The sequence below is a fragment of the Balaenoptera physalus genome (assembly GCF_965194825.1).
Source record: "Balaenoptera physalus genome assembly, chromosome: 19".
Taxonomy (NCBI): domain Eukaryota; kingdom Metazoa; phylum Chordata; class Mammalia; order Artiodactyla; family Balaenopteridae; genus Balaenoptera; species Balaenoptera physalus.
Window position 1 is genome coordinate 54,241,964 of NC_138900.1, and position 24,426 is coordinate 54,266,389.

At 36.2% G+C, this 24,426-nt stretch overlaps 1 protein-coding gene and 1 long non-coding RNA gene across 3 annotated transcripts in view; one reads left to right on the forward strand and one right to left on the reverse strand.

Annotated features, from left to right (window-relative positions):
• LOC309649354 overlaps positions 1-24,426 on the reverse strand; it is a 460,714-nt gene that overhangs the window by 232,392 nt on the left and 203,896 nt on the right. The gene's annotated exons all lie outside the window — the stretch shown is intronic.
• HYDIN (HYDIN axonemal central pair apparatus protein) overlaps positions 1-24,426 on the forward strand; it is a 443,025-nt gene that overhangs the window by 133,069 nt on the left and 285,530 nt on the right. For both annotated transcript variants that reach the window (XM_082438963.1, XM_082438964.1), the window contains exons 9-10: positions 14,328-14,529; positions 20,781-20,964. In XM_082438963.1, coding sequence (XP_082295089.1) covers positions 14,328-14,529; positions 20,781-20,964 — 386 coding nt within the window. The remainder of the gene's footprint in view (positions 1-14,327; positions 14,530-20,780; positions 20,965-24,426) is intronic.

Sequence of the window (24,426 nt, forward strand, 5' to 3'; positions counted from 1 at the left end):
CGGTAAGTCAAGTGACCATCTGTCACCATACAAAGTTATTACAATATTATTGACTATATTCACTATGTTGTACATTAATCCCTGTGACATTGGCTTTTTTATTTTTATTTTTTAAATTAATTTTTTTGGGAATATAGTTGTTTTACAATGTTGTGTTAGTTTCTGCTATGTATAGTGAATCAGCTATACGTATACATATGGTATATGTATACATATGCTATACGTATACATATATCCCCTCTTTTTTTGGATTTCCTTCCCATTTAGGTCACCACAGAGCATTGAGTAGAGTTCCCTGTGCTATACAGTAGGTTCTCATTAGTTATCTATTTTATATATAGTAGTGTGTATATGGCAATCCCATTCTCCCAATTCATCCCACCCCCTTCCCCCCCCAATATCCATACGTCTGTTCTCTACGTCTATTTCTGTTTTACAAATAAGTTCATCCATATCGTTTTTCTGGATTCCATGTATAAGCGATATTATGCGATATTTGTTTTTCTCTTTCTGACTTATTTCACTCTGTATGACAGACTCTAGGTCCATCCACATCTCTACAAATGACCCAATTTCATTCCTTTTTATGGCTGAGTAATAGTCCGTTGTATATATATACCACATCTTTATCCATTCATCTGTCGATGGACATTTAGGTTGCTTCCATGTCCTGGCTCTTATAAATAGTGCTGCAGTGAACATGGGGTGCATGTTTTTTTTTGAATTACGTTTTTTTCAGGGTATATGCCCAGTAGTGGGATTGCTGGGTCATATGGTAGTTCTATTTTTAGTTTTTTAAGGAACCTCCATACTTTTCTCCATAGTGGCTGTATCAATTTGCATTCCCACCAACTGTGCAGGAGGGTTCCCTTTTCTCCACACCCTCTCCAGCATTTATTGTTTGTAGATTGTTTGATGATGGCCATTCTGACCAGTGTGAGGTGATACCTTATTGTAGTTTTGATTTGCATTTCTCTAATAATTAGTGATGTCGAGCATCTTTTCATGTGTTTGTTGGCCATCTGTATATCTTCTTTGGAGAAATGTCTATTTAGTTCTTCCACCCATTTTTTGATTGGGTTGTTTGTTTTTTTGATACTGAGCTGCATGAGCTGTGACATTGACTTTCTAGCTGGAGGTTTGTACCTTTTAATCCTCTGTCCCTATTTTGCCCATCTGTCCCCTCCCCTCTGGCAACCACCAGTTTGTTCTCTGTATCTTTGAGTCTATTTATGTTTTGTTGTGTTTGTTCATTTGTTTTGTTTTAATTTGAGTCATTCTAGTGGAAGTGAAGTGGTATTTCTTCTGGTTTAAATTTGCATTTCCCTAATGACTTGTAATGTTGAGTAACTTTTCATGTGCTTCTATTTTTATCTTCTACTCTCAGGTGTGTATTCAAGGTTTTTGCCCAATCTTTATTGGGTAATTTATCATTTTGTTATTGACCTGTAGTTTTTGTATATTCTCCATACAAGTCTTTCAGAAATTATTATTGTTAATATTTTCTCACAATCAGTGGATTATCTTTCTAATTTCTTAACAGGGTCTTTTCATTAGCAAAGTAATTTAATTTTGATGAAATACAGTTTATCATTTTTTTCTTTTATAACTAGTGTGTTTTTTTCTAATTTTATTTTTTAAGTTTTTGTGAATGTATCAAAATATTGAATTTTGTACGTTGATCATTTATCTACAGACCTTGATAAATTTACTTATTAGCTCATGATTTATCTGTAGATGATATTGGATTTTGTTTATATACAATCAATCATCTGCAAATAATCATAGTTTTCTTCTTTTTAAATTTTTAGCCTTTTGTTTCTTATTATTTCTTGCATAGGTTAGGCCTTCAGTACAGTGATCAATGGAAATGATGATAGTGATTGAACATCCTTTTCTTGTTCTCAGTCTCAGAGGGGAAGTGCTCAGTGTTTCCATGAATTAGTATGATGACTTTGGTGGATACTCTTTATCAGATTAAGTGAATTCCCTTCTATCTCTAGGTTTCTAAGACTTTCAATCTTGAATGTGTTTTGAATTTTATCAATTACTTCTGCTTTTGTTGAGATGATTATGTATTATTTCACTTTTATTCTTCTAATGCACAGATTGAATTTCAAATACTAAATCCCTGCTATATTCTGGGATAAATGTAAGTTTTAACCATTATCATTTTAATAAATACCTGGATTAGATTTGTTAATATTTTCTTTGAGAGTTTGGCAACCAAATTCATGAGAAAGATTGGTCTGCCTGTAATTTTGTTTTCATGAAATGCCTTTGTCTTTGGTCTGAAAAAACAAATTGGTCTCATAAAACAAGTTGAGAATTATTCTGTTTTAAAACTCTCTCTGGAAAAATTTTTTTAAGATTCATGTTATTTCTTCCTTAAATGATTGAAAAATTCATTGTTCAAGCCATTCGGGTCTAGAGCCTTTTAAAAATTGATTCAGTTTCTTTAGTAGATATAGATCTACTAAGATGTTTCTATTTTTTCTTATGTAATTTTTGGTAAACTTTTTCAAAGAATTTTCCCATTTAATCAAAAATTTTAAATTTGCTGGCATAAAATTGTTTATAATAACTATAATCTGTGTAATGTCTATAGGACCTATAGTGATATCTCCTCTTTCATTATTGATATTGGTAATTTGTATCTTTTTATTTCTTGATCTGTATTATTAGGGCTTTATTCAGAGAACCAACTTTTGATGATTTTCTCTATTGTTCATTTCTTTTCAGTATCATTGATTTCTACTCTTTATTATTTCATTCCTTCTACTTTCTGTAGGTTTAATTTGTTGTACTTTTTCTAAACCTTAGGAGAGATGCCTGGAGCACTGATTTTTAACCTTTCTTCTTTTCTAATATATGCATTTAAGTCAATAAATTTTCCTCCAAACCTGACTATATCTTCAGCCCATATGTTTTTATATGTTTCATTTACATTAACACATAATTGACAGTATTTTAGAATTTCTATTTTTACTTCTTCTTTGATCCATGGGCTACTTAGCAGTGTGTTGCTTAGTATTTAAACATTTGGGAATTTTTCTAGTTTTCTTTTTGTTATTGATTTCCAGTTGAGTTCCACTAGTGACAGAAAACAAATTCTGTATGATTTCTATCTTTGAAAATAGTTGAGACTTACATTATGGCCCAGAATGTGTTCCATTTTGGTAAATGAGCCCTGTGTACTTGAAAAGAGTACAAGTTCCTCAAGTATCAATTAGGTCAAGTTTGTTAATAATCATATTGTTCAGTCTGTATCTCTACTAATGTTTTTCTTCTTATTTTATTAGTTATTGGAAGATGTCATTAAAATCCACAACTATGATTGTGAATTTTGTATTTCTCTTTTTTGGTGATATCAGTTTTCATTTTATATGTTTTGAGGCTATATGCTTGGTGTGTATACATTTAGGTTTGTTATAACTTACTGTTGAATTAGCTATTTTATCATTATGAAATGATTCTCAATCATTTATAAGATTTCTGACATCAAAGACTGATCTGATATTTGTTTAGTACAGCAGCTTTCTTTTGATTAGTGTGTACGTAGTATATTCTGTTCATCCTTTTTCTTTCAACTTTTCGGTGTCCTCATATTTAAAGTGTGACACTTGGAAGTATCACCAGGTTGTTTTTTAATCCAGTCTGAGAATCTTTGTCTTTTAATAGTACTCTTCAGTCCTTTTATGTTGAATGCAATTTCTGATATATTTGAGTTTGAATTTTCTGTTTGACTGTGAAGTAACTGTTACCTTTATGGGAAAATTATTAGCTGAATTTCAACAAAGCCCTTTGTGTTATTAGTGTTACTAGTGGATGAAAGTGGAAAAAAATGAGTGTTAATAAACTCAGTCAGTGATATATTTCTTCCATCTGGATCTCCATGTCTTTGTGAGGTATCATTTTTTGTTTATGTCAGCCCCTAAAATGAAGTATTGGAAAAAGTTGTGGCCTTAGAATTACCTTTTTCAGATGACTTAATCACAACATTTTAAATCAGGAGTTTAAAAAAGAATGAAGCTTAGTCAATGTTTTAGCTCTCACTAAAATAATTAATTGTTGGTAAATTGGTAAATATATCAAATAAATTATCTTTAAAATATTGTTTATTATCTCATCCTTTTTTAATATTTTGGGTTGTATTTTTAATACAATTGACATGTGACTATTCTAGTATATGGGTATAATTTATAAACAAAGAAGCTTATATATTGTTGGGGGTATAATGTCAAAATATTTTACTTGGTTGAGTTTTGAGACCAACAGGCTTAGATTGCCCATGGATCAATAGAATCAAAACTTGAGAGAAGACTTCAGTGATAATCTAGTCCTTAGATTTGTTTGCATGTGTAAAACTGAAGCCCTAAGAAATTAAGTGACTTGCCCATGACTCCTATAACTAGTCAGAAGCACAGTTAGAACCCATACTCAGGGACTTCCCTGGTGGCGCAGTGGTTAAGAATCTGCCTGCCAATGCAGGGGATACGGGTTTGATCCCTGGTCCAGAAAGATCCCACATGCCGTGGAACAGCCAAGCCCATGCGCCACAACTACTGAGCCTGCGCTCTAGAGCTGGCGTGCCACAACTACTGAAGCCCGCACACCTAGAGCCCGTGCTGTGCAACAAGAGAAGCCACTGCAATGAGAAGCCCGTGCACCACAACGAAGAGTACCCCCTGCTTGCTACAACTAGAGAAAGCCCGTGCACAGCAACGAAGACCCAACGTAGCCAAAAAAATAAATTAAAAAAAAAAACACAAAAAAAACCCCCACACTCAGACTCTCAACTCACGTGTAGTGCTTGTTCCTATATAGTGGATCATCTCCCTAATCTCTTGTATTACTACATGTGCATTTTTACCCCCTTAATCTGTTGACTTTGAAATGTAGCTACATTCTCCTAGTGGCCCTCAATCTGGATTTTACATTTATGGAAATATTTGGATTGACACCCATACTTACATTTATAGTCCTGTGCTAAAGGAAATGAGTATTTTTGTATTAAAATTTAATAATGCATGGAAAAGTTGATTTCCATACCCTGAGGTGCTGGTGTCAAATTTGATTTATGAATAAAATCATTTTCTAAAGATTGCAGACAGAGGTAAACTGTCTTGCAGCAATTTTCCTTACATGAAATGAACTGCTCATAAGGATATTCTTTCATCTTTATTGTGCCTTATCAGTGACCAGGATCTATAACCTTTCATTAGTGAAAAACAGTAATGACTACCTAAACACAGTTAATCACAGAGCTTTTCCAAGCAGCCTTGACCATTGGCTTCTCATTTCACTAAATAAGCGTCTCACTGAACTTTCTGCAGCTGTTTGAAGTATGAATTGATTTGAGGAGGGAAATTTAGCAACGGTTTTTCTTTATACTTCTTCAATGTTCCAGAAGGAGGAACATTGATACTCCTCAGCAGGAAGCACTCAATCACCTTTCTAACAGTTGTGTTTATGCCCTGCCATTGCTGGTCCTCCACTGGATATATTCTTGATTAAATGCAGCTGGGAGATTTTGCTTTCTTGACAACCAGAGTTTGATCCAGTGCTCTAGTAATTAAGGAGGTCAAGTGTAAATTTCACCAATATCTGATACTTTACTCATTAGCATTTTCCTAAACCAGAACTCTCCCCTCCTTTCCTCCCCTGTACGCCCTTCTGTAGTAAAATCAAGCTTATTCAAGCAATCGATTTTACCCCAGGAATGATTTAGTTACCTTTTTATTATAGTCTAAAACTTTCAGAGAAAGAGCTGAAGTAATTTGGTACGTTTTACAAACTAATCCGTCCAGAAGAGATTGAGAATACAATTTCTCAAGGCTACCTTGATAACAATGAAACAAAACAAAAACCAAACTAAAACAAAATCAGAACAATGAGTAAATTAGTTCTGTCATTTCATTAAAACTGAGAGGTGAAAATATTGACTATTAGGAGACAAATAAATGGTTAGTTGCTTAAGTTTTACACTTTTCAACCGGGTATTGAGAAACTTTATATAATCTAAGAGTTCAAGGAAATATTAGCATTTAGAATAGGCTTTTTAAAAAGACACTTACTGGGCTTCCCTGGTGGTACAGTGGTTAAGAGTTCGCCTGCCAATGCAGGGGACGTGGGTTCGAGCCCTGGTCTGGGAGGATCCCACATGCCACGGAGTGACTGAGCTGGCGTGCAACAACTACTGAAGCCCGTGCTCCGCAACGGGAGAGGCCACCACAGTGAGGAGCCCACACACAGCAACGAGGACCCAATGCAGCCAAAAATAAATAAATGAACTTATAAAAAAAAAAAAAAAAAAAGACACTTACTGAAATTTTGGTTACTTGAATGAGCACTAGTAGGAGCATAGCAGTGTTTTTTCTTTAATACCAGGTGAAGTTGCTGTCACTTAGAGGAGACATTAACTACTGGTATAATTAGGAAATAGAGCTAATGCACTATTCAGTATTTTTTTTAAAGTATTAGGTCTCTTACTGAAGGGGAGATATTTCAATTCAGGGATCAGAAGTTGGCAAATAGGCTCTTTTCCCCAAAGGTGTGATGATGTATTATTATTAAATATACAAGCAATCATAATATTAGTACTTCACAGAGCAGCTTTATGGTTAATTATATATTTTACTCTAATAAACCGTGAAGAAATTCTTTTTTTCCTCCTAAAGGCTAATAAGCAAGTACCAAAATATAGTAATTGAGCATGATGTGATATCTTGCAGTTGAAACTGTTAAATAATATGTATCTGAATATACCTATGCAAATTTACCTGTATGAGCTTTGTGTCAATTGTGCGATTATCATAATGAATTATAAACATGTGCCATTATAGTTACAAAATCTAGCAAAAGATAGTTGTTGTAAAAGACCCAAATGTTTTAAAAATGGCTTTAGAGCCAATGCAAATATTCCTTGACCTAGTTTTCTTTTCTTTGTCTCGTATTTAACAGTTTAGGATAGGGAATGGCAGAAGTTAGGATATATTGATGGTCAGAGATTGTTTAGGGAGGTGGAATGTTTTTGAAAATTACATAACAAGTGAAGACTCTCAAGTTGTTAGGTGTTAGTACTTAAAGGGACATTAGAGCCCATCTCTGTAACTCCCTTCATTTTAGAGGTGAGTAAACTGAGGCCCAGAGGCTTAAATGACTATACACTGAAGTACAGGTCTTTGGCCCCCTCTGAGGCCAGCATGCTTTCTATAATCCTAAACTGCTTTCTGTGCAGATTAAGAATACTGATTTTGGCATTGCCACTGGTGTGCTGGCTAAGCCCAGTCAAGTTGCTTAATTTGTTTCCTGAACGCTTTAGAGAAGGAGCAGTTCCAAAGAAGTTGGATTCAGCAATTCACTTGAGTGGTGAATTTGACCCTGCTGTGACCAGGAGATGAGAAACACTCTTTACATCAACTTGCTAGTTCCCTAGAGAATCTATGGCTCTACTCATATATTTTATTTACTGTGTCCTCCGTTGTCTGAAAATAACTGGAACCACAGTATGAAATGTATTGTGTATATAGCTAGCTTCACATTTTTTGGGTAAAATTAGTTTTGTTCGTATTTGTTTTTGCTTGACTGATAGTAGCAAAATTGGCAAGAAGTAATGAGACTTTCCACAAAATGTGTCTTTACTAAAACATAATAAATGACTGTGGCTAACCTCATCTACGGGGACTGCAGGATTCAACCTCAGAAACTGAAAAGAAACTATAGTAGTAACTGGCACTTCAAGGGCACAAAAAATACTAACGATGAGGCACAGCAACTTCATCCATTCTCGCAGGCATAATACCCTTTCCATCCTATCAGTCGTCTAAGTAGCGGGGGAGAGGGACCCTATTTAAGGTTGTCTTCATGAAAGTGGGTGTGAAAAGCAAGTTCTTCAACAGCTATGGGGGAAGACAAGAGTTATTGCTTCCTTCACTTTGTGACCTGATGACTTTTGGAAGATAGTAGTGAAAAAATCAATATTAAATGCTTCTTGAAAAGAAGACAGTGGCTCTTGTTATGTTTCTGGGAAGGAACGTTTTGCAGTGAGCAACTCAAATTGATGACATTAGTCTCTCTGACCCCTAGATTTGTATGAAATAAGTAAGCCCTTGAATCCAATTCCTTGATTAGTTTTTTAAACAATGAAATATTTCAAATACGTGCAAAAGCACAGAAATAAGGTAATCAACAACCATTGTATTTTAACACATCTCAACATTTTGCTATATACATTTCTTTCAGATGTTTTATTTTATGGATAACTAAATTGATTATAGATTTGGAGTCGCTTTGTTATTCTTTCCTGATTTAACTCCCATGTCTTAATCCTCAGGGGAGCTGTATTGGGTGCATTTTAATGCCATTCCTACATATTTACTTATCCATAAACAATACATACCATTGTCTTGAGTAGTTTTAAACTTCACATAAATGGTATTATACTGTATATACCATTTCCCATCTTGACTTTTTCATTCAACATTATGTTTTAAGGATTTTAACACGTGGATATATAGCTGTGATTCATTTTAACTAATGCGACATGCTCCAGCATGTGAAAATACTGTAATTTATCTATTCTCCTATTAAATATTAGGATGTTCCTAGTTTTTTGCAATTACAAACAATGCTGCAATGAGTGTCTTTGTATATGTCCTGTGTAGCTGTGTGAGATTGTCCTTAGGGATAAATAGCTAGAAGTGAAATTGCTGAGTTATAAGGCAAATGTATCTTGAGTTTTACTGGATACTAAATTGATTGGTCAAGTGGTTGTACCAATCTGTATTTCCATCAGTAGTATATGAAAATTCTTGTTTTTCTACGTGCTTGCCAATATACTGCCAAAACAGCATTGTCAAACGCTTTGATATTGGTTAATCTGATGGTTATGAAATGGTATTTTATTCTATTTTTATTTATTTCATTTCTCTCATTACTAGTGCTATCTAGCACCTTTACATGTTTTCTGGATACCCTGTAGTCCTTTTAACATTAAAGTTTTAGATGAGTAATGTAATCATATGGTCAAAAATTAAAGCAATATTTTAAAGGTATATATTGAAAGGTGCTATTTCCATCCTACCTCATTCACCTGACCCTTCTTTCATTTTATTGCTTTCTTGTATATCTTTCCAGTGCTTTATACAAATAGATGCAAACATGAATGCATATTCTTACTTTCTCACCTTACACAAAAATAACATACTATGTAAATTGTTCTAAACCTTGCTTTTTACACTTAATCATATATATTGGGGATCTTTCCATTTACTGGGTACTTTTTTATACCTGCACAGTATTCTGCTTTTAGGTGTAGCACAGATTATGTAACCAGCCTTCTCTTGACGAGTGCTCTGGCCTTTTCCACTCTATTGTTATTAAGAACAGTGCTGTAATGAATACCCTTCATCTTGTTCTGACTTATCTACAGGATAAATTCCTAGAAGTGGGCCATAGGATAGTTTTATAATTTTGATAGATATTTAGATCTGTGCCACCAAATTCACTCCATGGACTGGGGAAGAATAGTACCATTTTGCATTCCCACAGGGTGTATAAGAGTGCCTTCTCCCCACAGTCTTGACTATAAATTACGATCTAAAACTTTTGTTTTACAGTCTGATGGGGAGAAATGGTATATAAATACATCTTTAGTTGTATTTCTTTTATTATGAGTTGATGCTCAAATTGAGCATCTTTTAATACATATAGGGGGCCTTTATATTTCTTTTTTTGCAACTCTATCCCATTCTTCTATTGGATTGTCTTACTGATTTCTATGAGCTATTTATATAATGGGTGATTTAGTCTCCTTGTCTAAGATATGAATTAAGTATTTTGCCTAGTTTTCTTTTGTTTTTGCTTATGACTTTTTGTGCCATGCAGAATTTCTTTTTTCATTTTTATGTAATCAAATTTCTTAATTTTTTAGGAGGGATCTGGATTTTGAGCCACAGTTAGAAAACTTTCCCCTGAAAACAATGAAGAAGTTTTTCTGTGTACTCTTCTACTTTTGCAGTTTCATATTGAACATTTAAATATTTTATTCACTTGGCTTTATCTGATGTTAAATGTGAGGTATGTTTTTCCGTGTGGTTACCAAGTTGTTCCAATAGCACTTTTTTAAAAAACAAAGTTTGTCAATACACCAATGATTCAAGATGCTGCCTTTATAATATAATGAATTCCAATGTGTATTTGGGTCTTTTTTGACTTTTTATTCTATTCCATTGATCTGTCTCTTTATACTGTCTTAATTACTTACACTATGTTTTAATTCTTTCAGTTCCTATTTTAGTGAGTTTTTAAATAAAAAATATATTTTGAATTTTGTCAAATTCCTTTTCAGCATCAATGGAGAGGATCATATAATTTTTCTTTTTAGATATATTCTATATCAATAGGGTTTCTAATAGTGAGCCATCTTCACATTCCTGAAATAATGTTCACTTGATTGTGAAGTCTCTTTTAATGTGCTCATGAATTATGATTGCTAATTTTTTATTTAGGATTTTACATTAATATCTATAAGTGTAATCGGCCTATATCTTGGCCTATTTGTTTTATCTTTGTCAGGTTTTGATAACAATGTTATACTGAAAATACCGTATTGGAAATTAAAAAATAATCATGTTAGTTTACCAGTAGAATAGATAGAGCAGAAGACAGGATTAGTGAACCTGAAGACATATCAACAGGAAATACCCAAACTGAAGCACAGAGAGAAACAAAGAAGAATGGGGGCGAGATGCGGTAGGGAGAAACAAAACAGAAAAAGCCATGTGGGACACAGTCAAAAGGTCAGCATACATGTAATTTGAGTCTTAGAAATAGGGTAAAGAATGGGGTAAAAAGATATTTAAGAGATAATGGCTGAGAATTTTCCAAAAATGATGAATGACATTAATCCATGGTTTAATGGATTAACAAATCCATTAATTAACAAATCCATTTAATTAAACAAAGCTCAGCAAACCCTTAGTGATACAAATACTACTGAAAACCAAAGCAAAGGGAAGATCATAAAAGTAGCTACAGAAAGAAAGACACATTACCTTAAAAGGAACACTAATAATACTGATCGCAAACTTTTCAGCTGAAATTATGGAAGCCAGATGATAATAAAATGGCATTATGCAAGTGCTGAAAAGAAAAAAGGCTAATTCAGAATCCTTTACCCATTGAAAATATCCTTTAAAAGTGAAGACAAAACAAAGACATTTGTAGACCAAAAAGTGCTGAAAAACTGTAGAATTCTTTGTTGGCATTGTTTCCCCCTTCATCATATTGAAAAAGCCATCCTATTGTTTTTTTTAGTTTCCATTATTTCAGTTGAAAAGTTAGCTGTAATTCTAACCATGGGTCCTCTGAAGATAATCTTTTTCCCTCTGGCTGCTTTTAGTATTTTCTCTTTGTCTTTGATTTTCTTTAGTTTCACTGCAATATATTTATGTATGAATTTCTTTTAATTTATCCCAGTTGATGTTCATTGCACTTTTTGAATTGTAAACTGATGTCTTTAATCAATCCTAGAAAACTCTTAACCATCGTCTCTTGAAATACTGTCTTTGCTTCATTATTTCTTTCCTTTTCTTCTGAGCTTTCAATTAAACACTTCTACACCTTCTCACTTAATCTGCCTCATCTTTTACCCATTCATTTTGCATTTCCATTTATTTTTAATTCTTCATATTGCCTTTTGTATTTTCTGAACCATTTCACTATTTTTTCAGAAAATTGATAACATTATCTTATTGAGTATATTCTTAGAGTTTTCAAAAATTTAGGTTGTTTTATTTTATTTCTATTAGAGCCTAGAGTGTAGCTCTTTTTCAGATTTTCTAGATCTTTTTAAAATTTCCTATTCCTTGGATAGAGCTTCAAGTGCATCCTTTGTTTCTTTAAACTACTAAGCATAGTTGGTTCTAGTATGAGATTCTTTGTGGGTCTGCTTCTGTTTTGCTTGTATGTGCAGGTTCTAACATATGGAGTTTTGTTTCTTTGCAAGCCTGGTTATGTTTGGCTTTTTTAAAAAAATGTTGAACAATTTGAAACTTTGGATGCAGGTACCTTACTCCAAAGAGAAGTGGGTTCCTTCTTCCAGGTTTCTGAAGGCAAAACTAGTCCATGACCACCAAATTCAAGGCTTAAAGTTCTCTGAAAGACTTAGGTAATGCCAGCATAATATTTAACTCTGAACTAGGGCTAGTCTACTTCCCATTTACCCTCATTTTGAGGGCACAGTCCTTTGAGGATCAGCTTATTGTGGGGACATCCCTTTTTTTGCCTTAACCTCCCCCTTTGGTAGGCTTAGGGCTTTGATTTCTATCTCTCTTGACCCCACAAGAATAATAGCTTCTTTGATGAATGATCAAAGAACGATATAACACACACACGTGTGTGTGTGTATAAAATCAATTAATACATGAAAAAATGTTTAACATCATCTATAATTAAGAATATGCAAATTAAAGCAGCAAGTTTTCACTCATCAGACTGTTAAATTTAACTCATCAAAAAGCTTAAAACTTGACAAGAGTGCATACCTTTATTTGGGAAGGAAGTACATGAAAATATTAACAAGTCTTACCTCTAAAAGGAAGCCCTCGGATTGAGTGAAGGAGAGGAAGATGTTTTCTTTTCATGGTATATGCTCTTATAGTACTTAAAGTTTTTACTTCATGTACATATTTTTTAATAAAAATTTAAAATGCCTAGATACTTTTAAAATATATATATATATATATATTTATTTATTTATTTATTGGCTGCATTGGGTTTTCGTTGCTGGGCACGGGCTTTCTCTAGTTGCGGCAAACGGGGGCTACTCTTCATTGTGGTGTGCAGGCTTCTCATTGCGGTGGCTTCTCTTGTTGCGGAGCACAGGCTCTAGGCACACGGGCTTCAGTAGTTGTGGCACATGGGTTCAGTAGTTGTGGCTCGCAGGCTCTAGAGCTCAGGCTCAGTAGTTGTGGTGCACGGGCTTAGTTGCTCCGTGGCATGAGGGATCTTCCCAGACCAGGACTTGAACCCATGTCCTCTGCATTGGCAGGTGGATTCTTAACCACTGCGCCACCAGGGAAGTCCCCTAGATACTTACTTTTTATTTAAACTTTGGGGAAGATTTTGCTGTGTTCAAAGTGATTGGGCCTAGAAAACATTTGTACTGTATAAAGAGTTATCAATTTACTAAGTGGTGCTCAATTCATATAGTCATGAATATAGCAGAAATTTTTGCTAAAAAATAAAGTCCAAGTGATTAGGCTTTCTGGTTCTGATTAAAATGGTAGCAGCACAGATCAACAGAACATTGATGATATTTAAGTATTTCCTTTTTCTACTCTGACATCAGACTGAGGCACCTGCTGTGACATTGCAGAGATCAGATAGAATATAGTTTGTAGCTTTGTGTCTTCTTGGAAGTCCCAGGGGCCTCATTTATATACCTAGAATCAAGGCAATTGGTGCATCCTGAATGAAGTCAAGGACTTAAATTACTATGCTGAATAAAGGTGTTCTTAACATTAAAAAATTTAAAAATTTAAACATAACTTTTGTCTTTCTATGTTTTTCTTTCTATGTAACCACTATCCAGAGATAGTGTTGTTTTGTTTTAATTGCTGTTGTGTAGGGATGTGGTTCCCTCTTTTTTTTCTTTGAGTTCAAACTGTCATTTATTATTATTATTTTTAACATCTTTATTAGAATATAATTGCTTTACAATGTTTTGTTAGTTTCTGCTGTATAACAAAGTGAATCAGCTTTATCTATGCATATATCCCTATATCCCCTCCCTCTAGCATCTCCCTCCCGCCCTCCCTAGGGATGTGGTTCCTTTTAAATATTCGGTTTTCTGTTAATGAAGTTATTAATCCTTCCTTCCTGATCCGCTTTGTTTGGACTTAGATTCTCTCATGCTGAGCAGCTCTTCCCAGATGTACTGGGTGCAGTTAATTTAAGAAATCCAGCTCATGCTTACAATAAAGATGAGGCTAATGGTTATAATTCTACAACTCAGGTGCCCTCATGGTCAGGTTGTCGGATTTTAAACTACTACAAAGAAGAAAAAGACTGGTAGCACTCACCACGACAATTCATATTTTATGTATTTTTTACAGTAACCAAGCAAGATAGTTTTTCTCTATAACTGTACCAAACATAACATTTCAGGTTTCTGATCATGTCTGATCTCTGACTGATGCGGGGGGGGGAAGTATGAAATGTCTAATGCTTATATTCCCTAGTGTCACCTTGGGGGAAAAATAGCCTAGTAGCATAGTTCTAGAATAAATCTCAAAGTGTATTTATATTTTGTTAATTTCTAGGTGAAGATGTGTTTATATCTCTGTATGGAGCTGCCATGGACATGAATATAAGGCTGGACAAGAATTCCTTGATCCTTGAGAAAACTTACCTATCTCTGGCCAATCAGCGAACTCTAACTATTCACAACCGCAGTAACATCATTGCCCATTTCCAGTGGAAGATATTTGCTACCCAGGAAGAGGAAGACCGAGAAAAGTATAGGTTTGTAAGAAAAATCACTATCTCTACGCTATCTGTATAATTTGGGGGAACATGAAACTTAGTTATGAAAATTCTGTGACTTTTGTGGTAAGTTTCTAACTCACTCAGTGTCAAATTTATTATAACTTGGGTCCAGTGTACAATGCTCCCTTTTTCATTTAAAGAACTGGAGCTGAGCTATGTGGAACACAACATTGTCCATCCTCAGTTAATCTTATCCCAGTTATAATTTATCAGTAGCTAAACTCCTGGATTTTAAAGACCAAATACATCATTCTTCACTATTCTCTCAAAACTAATCTACATGTCTTTATTTCTTTTCATAACCCTAACTAGATTGATCACTTTTCATAGGGTTTCTAAAAATAATCTCTTTTGGATTGGGATCAATGTGGCCTTTTTTTTTTTTCTTCAGTGAAAAGGTACTTTCAGAAAATATGAAGAATGGGGAAAAAGAGTGCTTAGATATAATGGCTTTTATATTTTCAGTTTTAGTAGCATTCTCAATCCCTGCTAACCATATAATTTAATAGTGATTTCTTGTTGGTATCTTTAATCTACTGCTTTTTAAAATGATACTTCAGGCAGTGGAGAAAATTAATAAAATGGAAAACCAAACTGTTTTAATTAATCTCATCACTGTTAAATTTTGAATATTTCTTTTTACTGAATCTATCCTTGATTCCTTTAATTCCATTTGCAATTTTATCTTCTTCCATCCTCCCTGAATTAGCTCTTTTGCTGCTTTCATTGGAATTTATTTCAGCCTTTTTTATTTGCCTCTCCATTTTCATTAAAGATTAGCCCTGGGAAGCTTCAAAGCTTTGTTTAAAACCAAGTTAGTATGTGATAAAAATAAAAAAGTCTTAGGTCTAGGGAAACCAGGCAGAAATCCCCCAGTGTGCTGTCCCTAATTGAATCAGAAGGAGCTGTGACAGTGATAGGACACAGTGGACCAGAAACTTTATCATTCAGACAATGAGCTTTAATCACCAGATTGCCACTGTGCCATCTTTAAAAAGTGAGAAAAGAAAAGCCTTTCCTGCCTAAAAACTTCATTTTGCCTCATGGTATAGATACCACTAGTTTAAAAAAGCAAGAGGAGACTACTCATCCACGGTTTCATCTGTCCTGATTCTTCAGCTGACACGTATGTACCAACAATCAGAATGGTCCAGGCATGTTTAAAGATAAGATAGGAGAGCAGGTACAAATAAAGAAACAGCAGTAAAAGTAGTGTTTCAATATCCTACTTGTGCAGTGGGCATAATCTTTTGGGGAGAATGAGTATATACTATCAGAGGGAAAGCCAGCTTTAATTTCAACTATGTCTTTGTGTTTGACCAAATGTATAGCTCGTGATTGATGCCATGCCTATGTCCAAAAAGTATTTACGGAAGTTAATTTCAACAGTGAAACTCAGGAAAAATTCAAACCAGTTGCTATCAGAAATGCTAAGGCATAGAGAATAAAATTTCAAACAAACGTGGATGGGCTTTCGCCCCCACCACTTCACCTCCTCCAACACTCATGGCTCTATCTCTAATATTATCCTTGAGTCTTGTTCTTCCTTTTCTCTTGCATTGTCTTTCTTTCACTGTCTCTCTTGCTCTTTCTATTAGTTCCCCTAGCAATTTTTTTTGTAGCAAGGGAACAATATTGAAGAGCAGTTTCATAACCATAATTGGAAGCCCAATTTTATTATCTTGGATCATGCCCCTCCCTTAAACAATGAAGTTGAAAAGTGACTTCAGATGGCTAAATAAGAATACCTTGCTGTGTGTGGGTGACACACGGCGACGTAACTCATGTTTCTGCAAACTGGATTGGTTGATCTAAGTGAAGAGTCTATTGAATATTCTGTCCCATCCCCTCTCCCTACCCCTCTCTTAGGGCCAGATGCCTAATCTCTTATTTGACCAGGTGTGTCTTCTCTCCCATGCCTCTCTTGTTTCTTGACACATTCCCAAGCATGCCACAAGTTTCATATTATTAGCTGTGGATTCTTGTCCTGGATGTAACTAGCCACGAAACGCCCATCCTCTCAGCAAAGCAAAGAAAGAGGTTTGCTCTTTACTGAACTTTTGGTTCCTGTCTTTGGATAGCTGCCCCTTTGGTGGGTGGCTATGCTCTTGCTGTGGGTGTAGGCCCTCTCCTCCTCCCTGTCACAAACCCTTAGGTTGTCTCTTAGGCTCACATCAGTGGCAGATAAAGCAGAATGTTCTTGGATAGCTTTCTTGTGGGCAGAGGTTTGCTCATCCCTGAGAAGCAGCAGTGAGATCTTTAGCTAATGGTATAAACTCTCTCTTGAGCTCCCCAGCAAGGCCAGTGCAGGAATCCCTGGAATAATCTTTTTAATGTTTGACTCTCCTGCTCCTAATGGTGAGCAACCTCTTCCTTTTCTCCTCTTCCTTCAGCAGCCTCTGTAGTTAACGTGTAGAGAGAAAGGTCCACATTCGTCCTGAACTTGGAACAGAGATGATCTAAATGGGCTCATGTATACTTTGAGAGATTAAAGTTTCCCTTTGCAGCACCCAAATGACCTAAGATTTTAAAACTTCAGTGTATATTTTTAAGTGAGACTCAAGAGCCTGCCCACTGCTTTCCAGTTATAACATGGCTTAAAACTCATCCCAAGGCATTCAGCTACAGGGGCTGAAAGTTGCTCCATGGTGGTTTCAAGAATTCTAATTGCTTTAGTATTATGGATGTCCTCAAGACCCTCTTCCAGCCATCATGGTTTCTTGTTCTCCAGCATCTTGATGATGTTCCTGAGCAAAGACTTGGATGTCTCTTCTCCCAGTGGGGGCATTTCAGCCCTACTGAGCCCTATTCCTTTCTGGCAGTTTATAATTTCCATTCTAGGAAGGATGACTTCCTCTCTGCCTACCAAAACACATTGGTACAAACTTAGGACACATGTCCAGATTTGGGGACCTCGGGCTAATCTCAGGCTCCAGACTCTGACAATGAAGATGTTACTTCCCCTAGGAAGAAGTTCTGGGCTTAAAATTTTTTTCCATTTTTTTTAAACCTTAGGAATCAGATATAAGAACCTTTAAAAATTATCTTTTAGGTCTCTCCTGATATTTTTCTGGGAGTTGCAGAAGTTAATCTCTTCAAAAACTGGTGCTGAATTCTTTCCTCCTTACTTCTTCTGTCTTGGTCTGAGGGATTATAAAACATCCTACAAGATTCTTTCATCCTCATTTTCATCACAGTTTATTATATTCAGAGACTCGTCATGGGCGTTTGAGGATTTCTGCTCCCTATTTCTCCATCAAGGTCATGGCCATTGTCTCAATAGCGACTGCTCTAATTCTAGATCTGCTCTGTGCAAGAACTGTAGAATCCTCAATGGAGCCCCCCCACAAAGTGATCAGCATGGATGTGTTCCAAAACATTCCAGTGTTGGAAATGACATGTTTCTCTAAATAAATCAGTTTTATTTGAGCTTTGAGCCTGCCACCCAGGCTCCAACTTAATCTCAGTTGTGGTTGGGGAGCCCTTCCCTTTCCTAATCATAAAAGAATCTGAAGACTTGAGTGGTACCTGATAAACAGGAAGAGGACCTCTAGTCCTCCTTTTATAACAGACATCACAGAGTTGCTGTGTGTCCAGGGTCACACAGTCCCTCTGAAGGTGGATGGCTCCATCCTTTCCTTGCCAGGTGTGGACATGGGAGTATTTCTGCCAGCCATGATGGCCAAGGTTCTTAGTTTTTAATCTCCTCAGCATCCAGTTACCACCTCTTGGGGGTGTTGCAAAGGAGCAGGGTGCAGGTCTCTAGGAACTCAAGATGAGGGGCAGCACTGGTTCAGTGCTTCTGTACTTGAGACACAAGTGTTCCCCATTGAGTATAGTCCATTAGCTGGACTGTAGTTGATGCCTGAAGGTGATGGGTATTCGGGCTAGCAGACCATTTGCAAAATAGGTTAAATCCATGGTTTTACTGAAAGAGAAGGCTGGTGTGATATTACACTCTCTGATGAGAGGTCTCTTCGTCTGTAAAACAGAACCACCTCTGAGTGCAAGAGACCATGAATATCAGCACAGCAAGATGGCAAAACAACAGACAGAGGCATATAGAAGTCCTTGTTGGAGTCAGCCCAGCTTAAGGTGGTGTTGCACGTTCCCTTCTTAGACTCTCAGGCATGGCTCTAATTCTGCATAGAGGGCAAAGAGGATGACATCTGGTGTCCCCCCAACACTGTGCATTATACAGCTGTCACTGATTCAAGAGCCCCAACGGCGTGGGAGAGGGCATCATTTGGGAATTTTTGTTTTGTCCTCTTTTGTTTTCTGGTGTAAGGGCTGAGTTAATCATACCCCTCAATTCATAGAGCGTTATCATCCTTGGTCCACATAAAGCACTTTATCCCCACAGCCCATTTCCATTAACCCCCCTAAGTAAATGTAATGTATATGATTCCCATTATTTATTTAACCAATACTTCAATCCGTTACATCAAATTTACCCACTTTTTTTAGTATTATTGCTAGAACTTTGATGAACCTCTTTGTTGCTCTTTATTTACATCCATGATTTTTTTTTTGAGAATTTATTCCTAAGGAATAGATATCAATAAATTCCACTTGTAGGAATACATGGTTTCCTTTCTTTCTGTGGACTGAGCTGTCTTTAATTTGCCCTGCCCTGCCCAGCAATATAAAAGGACAGCTGCTCTGGTTACCTTGTACACTGCTTCCCATCTAGCAATAAAAGGGGAGCACAGAATGCTTTCTTCCTTGGGACCAGAACATACTGAACCTATTTCTTTGACTTCTTTATGCTATGTGACCAAAGGATCCTGAACACTAAAGTTATTTAAAAAAGAGTTATTTGACATTGCTGAGCATGTGATTTGTGTGAAGTCATTTAGAAAATAGTTAGGGCTGGGACTGGAATTCAGTGACCCTAGCCTCTCAGTCAGTACTCACATTACTAAATAATTTATCTCTCACCACTGGTAATACCAGTAAAATGCTGGGAAAGTGGTCACGTATCCTGGGAGGAGATGAAATTCAGTCTTCAAAGTTCAGGTGAAGTAACAGACACAGGAGTAATGTGAGCATAGCCTGAGTAACGAGTAGAATGTCGGGAAGGCTGCTTTTCTGACTTATCACAAGGGATATGAAGATCTAGGAAGAGAGAGAAAAAAGGACGTGTCTCCAGGTGTAGTCTGAGCATTTTATAAGCTTGACAGCTTGGTAATTGCCTGCAGTTGATACAAGGAGAAAACTGGCATTTATTGAGCAACTGCTTTGTCCCAGGAACTATACCAGGTCCTTGATCACATTTAATTCTCAACATATCTTTATGATGGAGGAGCTCCTATTCTTTCCATTTTATTGATGAAGGCACTGAGGCTTAGAGGATTTAAGTAACTCCTGAAGTCACAGAGTGAGTAAATAGATAGTAGAGTCAGTACCAAAACCTAGGCGTTGGGACTTCCCTGGTGGCACAGTGGTTGAGAATCCATCTGCCGATGCAGAGGACACTGGTTTGAGCCCTGGTCCAGGAAGATCCCACATGCGGCGGAGCAGCTAAGCCCATGCACCACAACTACTGAGCCTGTGCTCTAGAGCCCGCGAGCCACAACTCCTGAGCCCGCATGCCACAACTACTGAAGCCCGTGCGCCTATAACCTGTGCTCCAGAACAAGAGATGCCACCACAATGAGAAGCCCGTGCACTGCGACAAAGAGTAGCCCCCGCTCGCTGCAACTAGAGAAAAGCCCACACCCAGCAACGAAGACCCAATACAGCCAAAAATAAATTAATTAAAAAAACAAAAACAAAAGAAGCTCTAGGCCTTGCTGGCTCCAGATTCTGTTCTCTAGGTAATAACAGCTAGGAAGGAATTCAAGCTAAGCAAGTGTAGAAGAAATGAAATTGCACTTAAAGTGTGAGAGGCAGGGTATATGTTAAATATTGAAGAAGCAGCCTGGAAAACACAATTACCTAAAAGAAAATATTTGTCCAAATATACATAAGGGCTCAGGAGTAAGCAAATGGGCATTGAGTAGGACAGGAAGCCTGGGAGCACTTCTTGAAGGAAGCGAGCTGAGGTTCTTGAGAGGTTAAAGTACAAGGTCACTCAGCTGGTATGTTATAGATTCAGGGCAAGGAAGGACCACCCCAAGGTCATGGGTGAGACTATTCCCAAGAGGATGGGCTGGTGGGGAGCCCTTTACAATGTTCTTCATGGGAGTATCAAAATGAATCTCATGTTTCTTGCTTTTTTTTAGGGTCTGTGATGATCTTATCAAAGAGGAAAAGAATGAGGCCGATGGGTTTCTTGAGGAGTGCATTATTGATCCTTCACTCCAACAGCGTCTTTCCATTCTGTCCCGCACCTTTGAGAATCAGAGAAAGCTGGTTCAGGCAGATAGCATGCTCTTCTTGAATAACATTTTCAGTGTTGAGCCTCTGGTAAGCACATAAATACATCTGACCTTACAGTAAATGTAGTGGGGATGCAGGGCTTAATTTGATGGGATTACTCACTCTGAGATTGATATGGTGAGTTCCAAGAGCATAAAGATTCCATCTGAGGAGCCTCATTGTCGTTATGAGACCGTGAATGAAGATTAATAGTAAGAACACTCAGAGGTTACATTTACAGGTCACACTTTATATGCACCAGTCACTGTTAAACACTTCATATATATTACATACTTTATCTTGTTTGTATATATATTATCAGTTGTAATCAGTCCCCCATTCTACAGATGAGGAAATTAAGACTTAGAGAAATTTGATAACTTACTCGAGCCCAAATGATTAGTGTCAGTAGTTAGAAATTTATCCCTGATTAGCCTCACTCTAGAGCAGGGTTTCTCAACCTCTGCGCTATTGACATTTGGGGCTGGATAATTCTTTGTCCTGTACATTGTAGCATATTTAATAGCAGCCCTGACTTTTACCCATCGGATGCTAGTTGTGACAACCCAAACTCTGTCCAGATGTCAGATGTCCTCTGGTGGGCAAAATCACTCGGGTTGAAAACTGCTTTGTCCTTAATTCACTCAATAAATACTTATTGAGTGCATGTTCTGTGCCAGGCACTGTGTATGTACCAGGCATCGATGAACAAAACAGACATAGTCCTTGACCTCAATGTCTGTCTAGTGAGACCTGAGCCAGAGTTAGAACAGGATCTGTCTGATTCCACAGACTAAACTTTTTTTTTTAGGTGTACAACATAGTGATTTGATATTTTTATAGATTATACTCCATTTAAAGTTATTACAAAATAATGACTATTATCCCCTGTGCTATACAATATATCCTTGTTGCTTATCTTTTTTATACATAGTAGTTTGTATCTCTTAATTTCATAACCCTATCCTGCCCCTCCCCCCTTCTCTCTTCCCGTTGGTATACACTAGTTTGTTTTCTATGAGTCTGTTTCTGTTTTGCTGTATACATTTGTTTGTTTTATCTTTTAGATGATAACATACAGTATTTGTCTTTCTCCATCTGACGTATTTCACTAAGCATAATGCTCTCTAGGTCCATACACGTGTTGCACATGGCAGAATTTCATTCTTTTTTATGGCAGAGTAATATTTCATTTTGTGTGTGTGTGTGTGTGTGTGTTGCACATCTTTATTCATCTATTGATGGACATTTGGGTTGCTTCCATACCTTAGCTATTGTAAATAATGCTGCTATGAACATTGAGGTGCAAGTATCTTTTCAAATCAGTGTTTTCCTTTTTTTCGGATTATGTACCCAGGAGTGGAATTGCTGGATCATACAGTAGTTCTATTTTTAGGGTTCTGAGGAACCTCCATACTTTTTTCCATAGTGGCAGCTTCAATTTATATTCCCACCAACAATGTACAAGGGTTTCCTTTTCTCCACATCTTCTCCAACATTTGTAATATGTAGGCTTTGTGATGATAGCCATTCTGACAGGTGTGAGGTGATATCTCATTGTTTTTTTATTTTTTGATTTGCATTTCTCTAATAATTAGCGATAATGAGCATCTTTTCATGTGCCTGTTAGCCATCTGTATGTCTTCTTTGGAAAAATGTCTGTTCAGGTCTTCTGCCCATTTTTAATCAGATTGTTTGGTTTTTTTGATATTGAGTTCTATGAGTTGTTTGTATATTTTGGATATTAACTCCTTATCTGTCATGCCATTTGCAAATGTTTTCTTCATTCAGTAGGTTGTCTTTTCATTTTGTTGATGGTTTCCTTTGCTATGCAAAAGCTTTTAAGTTTCATTAGGTCCCATTTGTTTATTTTTTGCTTTTATTTCTTTTGCCTTAGGAGACAGATTAAAAAAATATTACTATGATTTATGTCAAAGAGTGTTCTCCCTATGTTCTCTTCTAGGAGTTTTATGGTTTCAGGTCTTACCTTTAGGTCTCTAATTCATTTTGAGTTTACATGGTATAAGGAAGTCTTTTAATTTCACACTTTTACATGTAGCTGTCCAGTTTTCCCAGCACCACTTATTGAAGAGACTGTCTTTCCCCCATTGTATATTTTTGCCTCCTTTGTCATAGATTAATTGACCATATGTGTGTGGGTTTATTTCTGGGCTCTCTATTCTGTTCAATTGATCTATGTGTCTGCTTTTGTACCAGTACCACATTCTTTTGATTACTGTAGCTTTGTAGTATAGTCTGAGGTCAGGGAGCGTGATACCTCCAGCTTTGTTCTTTTTTCTCAAGATTGCTTTGGCTATTAGGGGATCTTTTGTGGTCCCATACAAATTTTAGGTTTACTACTTCTAGTTCTTTGAAAAATGTCATGGGTATTTCGATAGGGATTATATTAAATCTGTATATTGTTTTGGGTAGTATTTTAACAGTATTAATTCTTCCAATCCATGAATGCGGGATATCTTTCCAGTTATTTGTATCATCTTCTATTTCATTCATCAGTGTCTTATAGTTTGCAGAGTACAGGTCTTTCAACTCCTTGGTTAAGTTTATTCCTAGGTATTTTATTCTTTTTAATGCAATTGTAAATGGGATTGTTTTCTTGCTTTCTCTTTCTAATAGTTCATTATTAGTGTATAGAAAATCTACAGGTTTCTGCATATTAATCTTATATTCTGCAACATTACTGAGTTCATTTATTAGCTCTAGTAGTTTTTTGTTGGAGACTTTATGGTTCTCTCTATATAGTATCAAGTCATCTGCAAATACTGACAGTTTCATTATTTCCCTTCCAATTTAGATGCTTTTGTTTCCTCTTCTTGCATGATTGTTGTGGCTAGGACTTCCAATACTATGTTAAATAGAATTGTCAAGAGTGGGCATCCTTGTCTTGTTCCTGATTTTAGAGAAATAGCTTTTAGCTTTTCACCATTGAGTATAATATTAGCTGTGTATTTATTGTAAATGGCCTTTATTATGTTGGCATATGGTCCCTTTATACCAACTTGGTTGAGAGTTTTATCATGAATGGGTATTGAATTTTGTTGAATGCTTTTTCTGCATCTATTGAGAGACGATCATATGATTTTTACCATTTGTTTTGTTAATGTGGCATATCACAGCGATCGATTTGTGTATATTGAACCATCCCTGCATCCCTGGAATAAATCCCACTTGATCATGATGTATGATCCTTTTTATATATTGTTGAATTTGGCTTGCTAATATTTTGTTGAGGATTTTTGCATCTGTATCCATCAGAGATATTGGCCTGTAATCTTCTCTTTTTTTGGTAGTATCTTTTTCTGCTTTTGGTATCAGGGAAATGGACTCATAGAATGACTTTGGGAGTGTTCCCTCCTGTTCAATTTTTTGCATTAGTTTGAGAAGGGTAAGTATTAACTCTTCTTTATATGTTTGGTAGAATTCCCCTGTGAAGCTGGGCAGTCCGGGACTTTTTTCTCTTAGACGTTTTTTGATTACTGATTCAATTTC